Source organism: Schistocerca piceifrons, chromosome 1 (genome assembly GCF_021461385.2).
Source record: "Schistocerca piceifrons isolate TAMUIC-IGC-003096 chromosome 1, iqSchPice1.1, whole genome shotgun sequence".
Lineage (NCBI taxonomy): Eukaryota > Metazoa > Arthropoda > Insecta > Orthoptera > Acrididae > Schistocerca > Schistocerca piceifrons.
This window is the reverse complement of record NC_060138.1, coordinates 806,306,879-806,317,161: the sequence shown is the minus strand read 5'-3', so window position 1 is coordinate 806,317,161 and position 10,283 is coordinate 806,306,879. Positions and strand designations below refer to the sequence as shown.

The window sequence follows — 10,283 nt, the reverse complement described above, 5'->3', positions numbered from 1 at the left end:
GTAAGGTCATGCTGCTTCACAGACACGATTTTACTCTCGAAAAGAACTAACGTAAGTTGGACACTACGTCTGAGTATGGGAAAGAAGGCTAAAGTCTCGTTATAATATCTAATATACAAGCACAAGTTTCAAAAAAAGATAAGGAATTCAGCTATCAGTCGAAAATCCAATCTGTAGTTTATTGCAGATCTAGATTTCAGCCATTGAATAGAAATCCTCGGTGCGTTTAAACTGAGTCCTATAGACTCGTCAAGCTTGTGACAATACATGTTATTATATGACTTAAACACGTACGAATCCTGAGGCAGTTGTTTACGAAGCAGTACAAGAAGCCATAGCTTAGACCATAAGGGCTGTGCACAAGTTGTTTCTCTGAGCACCTCCAATATCTGTTGAGCTATTGTAATATGTGTTTCACTCTTTAAGACGTTAACAGCACATACCTGCCTTACTCCTCTTTGTGAATAATCCATCATTAGTTGCCACATTTAAACATTACATATTTAAGTATTTACAGGTCCGTGAATACTTCTGCGGTTCGTAGCTCCATCGTTCCTAACAATTTTTGACTTCAGATTTTCTCATTGCTGCACTACTGCACAACATAATCATATTTTTATATTTTTTTCTAGTGTTATTGTCTTTTAACAGATATGATTTTCATATCCTTATCACTTACGCGCCTGCAATTTCTATTTTCTCGTGCAGGTGATCATATGTTCTGAAAACCTGCTGCTAATGGGTAGTGTAGGTGATAGGTAACCGTGTCAGAATGATTTATAGTGCCAAAAAGGCGGCGGAAGGATTCATTAAGAGCTATCGCATTATAATTTCAAGTATAAACGGAACAACGTTTTTGCTTTTGATCTGCGGAAGGTTTTTTAAAAACAGCTTTCTTGTTACTTCCAAGCAATGATCAGTTGGTTGTATTATCTATTAATCAGTATAATATTTCAGAAATTGTGTATCTCATTAACGTGCCATTTAGTTTCTAATTAATTTGTAAGCACATATATAGAAAATATCTTAAATTAAATGTTTTCTTAATTATAAAAGAAACCTCAGAAAAATCTAGAATCACCAGAACTCATCAAAATAAAATAAAAACTGATTTACTTTATTTTAAAATACTTTATTTATGTTCTTAAGTACTTGTAAACACCATCACTTCATTACATTTGAAATCTAGCACATGTGAGAGAGGATTACAAATAAGAACTGAATAAAATGGTGTGTTCATTACGCCAGCCAGAAAAATTTCTTAATCCACACAAATATTATCTATAATGGGCATCTCTAAGTGGTAAGGGTAGTTGTGAGTTTGATGATGTAACACCTACCAGAAGAAATAATTGTGGTTGGTGACAAACGGAAGGACACTAGAAAAGTGACATCACACTGATATGGGACGACTATATAGTTCCCTTGAAGAATATCTTTCTCATTTCTGAAGATGTCCTGAAAACATTATTTCAAAGCTAATCAAGTTTCAAATATTTTTATGTAGACTGCACGTATCAACCCTTAAAACACTTCATACGTTTTTTAGGCGCTGTTCATCTCAGTCGAATTAGCTCCTCAAAATGCCACTCAAGTCATATCTGCAATACACATTAAAGCTGAATATACACCGTATTTTTTTCCATTTCTTCTGATCTTTCAGATTAAATAAATTTGGGTAAAAAATTAATGCTCCACCTACAGAATGCACTTCAACAACTGCATTAAGAGAGACGTCGAGTTTCGTGTGTCGTAGCTCGTTTTTACGGCAGCGAAAACAATATAAGGACTTGTAAGTGCATATTTCATATTGCTGATCATTTAATAAGTTACAAATTCACGTTTTCATCAGCGAACCGTTAATTTCTGATAGGTTACTACAAATTACGTGAATTAAGTTGCGATAGCTTAGTGAAAAAAAAAACGGATAAAGCCCATTCGCAAAAGGCTTCAGTTTGACTAGGCGACATCGAGGTCGTTAGAGAGAGAACACTAATCTTGATTGAACAATGGAGCGTAAGAAAATTTCCCTGAGCTTTAACAATTATTCTAGCACTGATCTGAAGTTAACGCAATCACGAAAAACTTTAATCTTTGTGGTCCAGATAGAAATTTGAAACGAACAACACCTGTTGAATGCAATTCTAATTTCTTTGCCACATAGTTTAGTATCATTCAATGGAATTAAATCATCGACAACATATTTCACTTAAGGTCCGTCCACGACACTTCGAGAACGTGACCAGAAACCCACGTTCCATCAATGTCTAGGAGTGGACTACCAGAGGAGATTACATAGTTTTGACGGCCAAATGACGTAGTGAATAACGCAAGGGAAGCAGGTTCTTACTTTCCCTGGTATTTCAGCGAACCCTATTATAACAAATCTGGAAAGGTGGCAGACGATGTCTGGACCCATGATAAAAATGACTTGAATTTACTTGAGACTGCCGAATTTGGGATGTTACTGATTCACAAGGACAGCATTCTGCGACATCTGATATTAATCTCTGTGACAATTTCGGTTACAAAAAATTTTGTGAGCTATGATCTGGGAAATTTATGCGTGGAATTTTCTGTTACCACTGATCCATACGAAAATACTTCGCAGATTTGGCCACGAAACCATCCTAAAAGATTACTTGTGAAGCCTGACAATGTCAGGGAGGAGACGTTGTTCTTAATGTGGTTTATTAAATAATTTTATTCTTACGTAAAAACAAGTTTCATTGCCTAGACCGCAATTTTGCTGTTACAATTAAAGTAGGATAACTAGTTTTGGTTGCTGTCTGCAACACCTTCAGATCTCTCCAAACGTGAAAAAGCATTGGAAAGCTTCGTTAGCTGTGTTCATGCAATTACATGTCTTCATAAACACCAAGACAATAACAGTACATAGTTTAAAAACAACCTGGCTTGCTCACGGTGATGTTTTTAAGCTACGTACTGTTATTGCCTTGGTATTTACGAATTAATGTGATGCTTCTTTTTCACATGTGGAACGATCTGAAGATGGTTGCAGAAACAACAAAGAACCGACTAGATATTTCTGTGTCTCTAATTAACTTTACAACGACGAGGTGTCAAACCTTAACCATCCTTCGTTCCCAAATTCCCGCGATCTTTTCCCTGTGTAACCACTTCCATATTCACATTCTCTTCACGAATTCTCCGCAACGCATCCATCGAAAGGAGTGGGAAGTATAGTACCGTGTTACATCATCTCCAGCTCATTTGATATTAAAAATATTGACTGGTCGACACACGGAAGGAGCCTTTTCGGCCGCCTACTGCCCCTGTGACTTGGGTCTAGTACCGGGAGGCGGAACGTCAACGTTGCGGACGTCTATGCACGTGGCGATGTTGCGCCTATCGATGACGAAACCCTCCGGACAGCCGCACATGAAGCCGTTCGCGACGTTGACGCACAGGTGGGTGCACGGCGCGTACCTCCTGCCGTTCTTGTCGCGCGCGCACTCGTCGTGGTCGTCACAGGACTTCTGGTCGTCCATGAGGAAGTAGCCCTTCCTGCACTTGCATTTGTAACTACCGATCGTATTCACGCACTTGTGAGAGCACTCAGACATGTTTCGCCGACATTCGTCGATATCTTCGCACGACTTTTTATCGGGCAGCAGAGAGAAGCCCTCTTGGCATCTGCAGCTAAAGCTGCCGTCTGTGTTCTCACATTCCTGGGCGCATCCAGACACGTTTCGGCTACACTCGTCTATATCCTGGCATGACTTTCGATCCTCCTGTAGCGCATAACCCTGCTTGCATTTGCAGCGATAACTACCAATTGTGTTCTCACACTCGTGAGCGCAACCTGAAATATTTTCGCTGCATTCGTCTATGTCAAACCACATGTCCCTATAAACATCAAAATAAAACCCTTTCAGATATCCGCCCCCACATGCGCTAGATTCGTTGAAGGAAGTATTATTACCTACCGACTCAATCACACCACTACGACTTGTACCATTTCTCCATATAGAAGAGACAACCTCTTCAATACTCTTACAAGTTATACCTGAATAACAATTCAGCGGCTTCGAAAGCATTGCTGAACAGTTCTGGATTTGCCCCTTCATTGCAAACTGAAAACTCATTCCAGATACACAAACTCTCGGATCCGCCCACATCTGATGTTGGATGGATCTTGCATCTTCTTGGAATTGTTTAATATTTCCATTGTTGACAGCTGCTTGTTCACCATACAGCACCTGGACAAGGGAACCTTCATTTAAACACATAGCATACATACTGAGTTGCTGCATAAATTAGTAGCATTTTTCCATAACATTAATTAACATAACAGATACATGTAACAGATACTTTAGTCATCAGTTATATTGTTCTTCACTGTCAGCAATACTCTGTCAACGTTGGAATAATTTTTCGATTCCGCGACTGTAGAAATTACGTGGTTTTCAAGCGAATAATATACATAACAGATACATGTAACAGATATTTTAGCCATCAATTATATGCTTCTTCATTGTTAGCAATAGTCTGTCAACGTTGAAATAATTTTTCTATTCCGCGAATTTAGAAATTACGTGGTTTTGAAGCGAATAATATACATAACAGATACATGTAACAGATACTTTAGTCATCACTTTTATTGTTCTTCACTGTCAGCAATACTCTGTCAACGTTGGAATAATTTTTCGATTCCGTGACTGTAGAAATTACGTGGTTTTGAAGCGAATAATAAACAGAACAGATACATGTAACAGATACTTTAGTCATCACTTTTATTGTTCTTCACTGTCAGCAATACTCTGTCAACGTTGGAATAATTTTTCGATTCCGTGACTGTAGAAATTACGTGGTTTTGAAGCGAATAATAAACAGAACAGATACATGTAACAGATATTTTAGCCATCAATTATATGCTTCTTCTTTGTTAGCAATAGTCTGTCAACGTTGAAATAATTTTTCTATTCCGCGAATTTAGAAATTACGTGGTTTTGAAGCGAATAATAAACATTACAGATACATGTAACAGATACTTTAGTCATCAGCTATATTGTTCTTCACTGTCAGCAATACTCTGTCAACGTTGGAATAATTTTTCGATTCCGCGACTGTAGAAATTACGTGGTTTTCAAGCGAATAATATACATAACAGATACATGTAACAGATATTTTAGCCATCAATTATATGCTTCTTCATTGTTAGCAATAGTCTGTCAACGTTGAAATAATTTTTCTATTCCGCGAATTTAGAAATTACGTGGTTTTGAAGCGAATAATATACATAACAGATACATGTAACAGATACTTTAGTCATCACTTTTATTGTTCTTCACTGTCAGCAATACTCTGTCAACGTTGGAATAATTTTTCGATTCCGTGACTGTAGAAATTACGTGGTTTTGAAGCGAATAATAAACAGAACAGATACATGTAACAGATATTTTAGCCATCAATTATATGCTTCTTCTTTGTTAGCAATAGTCTGTCAACGTTGAAATAATTTTTCTATTCCGCGAATTTAGAAATTACGTGGTTTTGAAGCGAATAATAAACATTACAGATACATGTAACAGATACTTTAGTCATCAGTTATATTGTTCTTCACTGTCAGAAATACTCTGTCAACGTTGGAATAATTTTTCGATTCCGCGACTGTAGAAATTACGTGGTTTTGAAGCGAACAACTCGTTGAGCCATGTTCGGAGCGCATTTTCATCCGAGAAGGAAGTTCCTTGAGGTTGAATAAATAGAGAGCGGACAAGGTAAACATCTGAGGGCACATGATCAGGTGAATAAGGTGAGTGCGGAATGTTCGCAACCCGATTACTGTGTGTAATGTTGTTTGTCAGTCTAACACAACGCCGATGTGTCTTATCGAGAAGTAGCATCGCTCCACATAGTCTTGCTGGTCGTTGTTTTTGGCCTGCGTCTGTGACGCACCTCAGTTATTGACAATAAATGTCAGGAGTGATGGTTACACCTCGGGAAACAATTCGTAGTACACCATACAGTCATTGCTCTACCAGATGCATAACATTATCTCTAGTGGATGAGCACAGGTCTTTGTACAGAGAACTGTTCCTTTGTCTGGCTTCAACTATTGCTTTATTCTGCTTATGTTCGCATAAAGACACTACTTCTCGTCACCAGTAACGATAAAGAATAGGAATGACCAATGTTGTTCAGAGCGGGCTGATTACGAGTAAGCAGAGATGCGCACAGTGCCACCCGCTGATTTTGATGATTTTGACTTAGAACATGCGGTACGTACACACGCAGTTTTTGAACTTTCCCCACTTCATCAAACGTCGTGCGATGGTGAGATGATCACAGTCCATCACATCTGCCAGTTCTCGAATACGTTGACATGGATTTTTGTCGATTTATGCATTTGAGCGATCTCATCAAACCTCAAGGCCTTCCTGAACGTGGAGCATCACTGGCGTCAAAACGGTCTCACTTGAAACGAGAAATCATTTTCTTGCCGTGCTCTGTCCAATGTCACTATCCGCATACAAATGTTTCTGGCTTCCGCCGCTGCCGTCACCCCTGTATTGAACTGTTGGAAATGTTCCGATTTCCCCATTTGGCATTACATTTTCTAGCGTCCACATCTCCACTAACTCCAAATGACAAATGACAATACGTAAAACGAGATAGCAAGAGTGAACAACAAATTAAAAAAATGACAATTTATAAAACTTATACAACAACTTAGTAATCACAATGTTACAGAAATTAACGGTTGGAGTTTTACTAATGTTATCAACGGTTAATTTGATTGCTATCCATCCATTTTTACTTTAATCTGATGTCAAACTTCCGTACGTAGTTGTTCATTACTACAATTGCATAATTTACCATATGAATTTTGTCATTCGTTAATTGGAGTACGCAGTTGGTACACGCAGCCAGAAGTTTGTTGATTCACAGAAAAAGTTCTATATTAGCAAGCCAGGAACAACCACTGAGCTTCAAAGAACGCCTTCTGTAATCTTCTTTAAACCAAAATCACCTACGTCCGTCAGGCTATGAAACAGTAGTCGTGATGAATTGTGACCAGTTAACTGCTGCTTGAGTTTAGCATTTTACAGGAAAATTGGGTTTCGTAGAGTGTGAGTGACGAATTAGAAGACCCTTTCTGTAGCTATAAGAGCTAATTTACATAATTAATGTGAGGCTTCTCTGTCATAGAGAGGAAAGGTGCCGTATTTTGCTCTATACTCAACAACCACAAACACGGCAGCTGCACAGGAGATACGTTCAAAAATGGTTCAAATGGCTCTGAGCACTATGCGACCTAACTTCTGAGGTCATCAGTCGCCTAGAACTTAGAACTAATTAAACCTAACTAACCTAAGGACATCACACACATCCATGCCCGAGGCAGGATTCGAACCTGCGACCGTAGCGGTCGCTCGGCTCCAGACTGTAGCGCCTAGAACCGCACGGACACTCCGGCCGGCAGGAGATACGTGTTCAAAAATATAACATAGCAATGTTGCGATGTGAACCGGTCTGGCGAGGTGTGGAAACAACTGACACAGCAGCACTTAAGCGGAAGATGGTGGAACCCTTTCCACACCGGTGGCCGCCGTAATGTATAGTAAGTGTAAAAAAACATGGTGAAACACTAGCACATGCATCTCAGAAGTGTAGAAGTAGGCTACCTTGCCATTTTACACTAAAGGCACTTCTGTTAGTATCCTAACTCTGTCACCACAGGGCTGTGACTCACTATCTGGAATGCTGTCCATGAACCGCAGTTCGACTCTGATGAGGGCAGCCTGCCCTGAAACCACAGTACCTGGAGCCATCACCACATCGGGCCAGCTCCTTCTCTGGAAAGCAGCAGGCTGGCCAACAACACGGGGCAGTAGGTCACTGCCATTAAGTCATCTGCCCGCCGCGTGCTGGACAGTGCGGAGTGTGCGAGACTTGTGGCAGCACACGTGGTCGCAACTAGATGAGACCACCTGGAGTCGACACTGACAGAAGCAGTTGTTTCACGAACCAGTGTCTGCTGACACAGGAAGCCACTGGATGCCTCAGCCACAATGAGCAATGGGGAGAGCTGTAATAAAGCTATTTTGAATTTCAGGCTGGTTGAATGGCGCTGGACCGTGTCCCCCTGCACCCTAAATCCATCAGCTATTACAGCTGATATCAGAGAACTGGCGTTGCATTTTCAGTACAATGTCTGAACCTATGTTATGACAAGAAATTTAATAGTTATTTTCAAAATATCTTAAAAACTAAACTCCACCCCAACAGGCCATGAAGGACAAATACTACCGACCGACCACCGTGTCATCCTCAGACCACAGGCGTCACTGGATGCGGATGTGGAGAGGCATGTGGTCAGCACACCGCTCTCCCAGCAGTATGTCAGTTTACGAGACTGGAGCCGGTGATCCTCAATCAAGTAGCTCCTCAGTTTACCTCACAAGGGCCTGCGAGCACCCCGCTTGCCAACAGCGCTCGGCAGACCGGATTGTCACCCAACTAAGTGCTGTCATAGCCCGACAGCGCTTAAATTCTGTGATCGGACGGGAACCGGTGTTACCACTGCAGCAAGTCATTGGCTGTCAAAATATCTCGGTCGTGGAAATTAAACTCGAATGCTGTGCTCTTAGTAAGGTGATTTTTGTTAAAATAAAGAATCAATGGTTTTTCACACTTTAGACGTAATGGGGGTGCAATTGGCTATTACGTGTCATATGTACACAGTGTGATTTGACAGATCATTCGGTACCGTCTACAGAATCAGTGTCAGTAAAAGTTTCATGAGTAGGCATTACCGGCATATGGATAGACAGTTCTGAGAATCAAAATGGCTCATAATTAGATCTAAGTTAAGGTATTTTCTTTTGTATGTCTTGTGATTGTTGGTGTTTCAAAATGAGTGTCGAGAAGAGCAAGGCTTTGAGAGTCAGTGCGTATATTGTCAAAAAAGGTAGCATAATTAGCAGCAGTTAATAGGCAGTTATGTCGTCTAGTAGAAGCACAATCGCTACAGCGATATATACATTTCTCAGCCACAAGTATAGTTGCTCTTTTCTCTGGTACGTTAACTGCGGATGTGCTAGTGTTTGTAGACGAACTTAGGAACTAGGCAGAGATGAAAGGTTGGTCTGATGCGGAACTTTCAAAGGTAGCAAAACTAGGAATTAACTGAGAAAGCAAAAGCTTATATGGGTTAGAAATATCTCAAACGATCTGGAACATTTGAAGAATTTTAGTTCAAAGGTACACAAATCAGAACAGCGCCAGATATTCTGGGGAACAGTTGGACATGGTAAGAAAGGGACGTGGCAGCATGCTATCGTCAATGAAGAAATTTTACAGGAGAGTGATGAGAAGGCGCTTGAAACATTTTTAAGTGGGTCGCCTTCGGAAATGTCGGGGAGACTACAAACAGGGTTCCAATTGATTTGTACACAGCTGCTAGACCGACAGTAGAATGAGAGGAAATTGATGTGTCAACCAGGTTGCAAGTTATACGGACAGTGTTTTCGGCTAGTATAAGACGTTACAGACGTGTACAGATGGGGCATGTGCAGAAGAAACATAGGTAGCCATAGGACAGTGGGAGTAGAGGCAGAGGTCAACATAATACGGCGTAATGATATCAGTATCAGGGATAGGAGACTGGAGATGAAGCAAGCGTTAAATGCCAAAGAAAGCCTGAGATCCATCTACGGGCATTCACAGTAAAATTATATGCAACGAAGTTGTATGCAGAGGTGGATTGTGCAGTCAGAGGAGTAGTGGGGAAGAAGAACTGCACGATATTGTTGGACACAGGAGCACATTTGTCAGTTACGAGTGAAAATCGGGTGTGTTCGAACTTAAGAAATTGAACCCATCACAATATACGAGAAAACTGGGTAGAGTGAGGATAGCAATTTCACATGGTTGGAATCGATGGACATAGATTTTTAACTGGCTACAGGTCAGTTCAAACAGTATGTAGAGATTATGCCACATGTGAGAGACGGCTATGACTTGATTCCGTTGTGGGCTATCTTGCATCAGCATTGTGGTAAAATCAACTTCAAGCACCAATGGTGGAGCTTGACAGAAAATGCTTCAGCTGGGCGAAACTGCTGCCAGTGTAGTGACGTCACAGGGGAGTCTATCAAAATGACACACCGTTTAATCTGGGAACATGCACACTAAGACTCGATTCAAACGATTGAGTGCCTAAGAGTATCGGTAATTCGCTTTGGGTTAATCTTAAGTCGAATTTCCTGCTAGGGGTGTTGTGAGTGTGGAAGTAAATATACTATTGGATCAGG

General features: G+C 40.5%; 1 protein-coding gene across 2 annotated transcripts in view; it reads right to left on the bottom strand.

Moving 5' to 3' along the window:
• Positions 1-1,173: 1,173 nt before the first annotated feature.
• The window catches only part of LOC124797254 (fibulin-1-like), a 57,190-nt gene continuing 48,080 nt past the window's right edge, over positions 1,174-10,283 (bottom strand). For both annotated transcript variants that reach the window (XM_047260772.1, XM_047260773.1), the window contains exon 3: positions 1,174-4,223. In XM_047260772.1, coding sequence (XP_047116728.1) covers positions 3,288-4,223 — 936 coding nt within the window. In that variant the 3' untranslated portion in view covers positions 1,174-3,287. The remainder of the gene's footprint in view (positions 4,224-10,283) is intronic.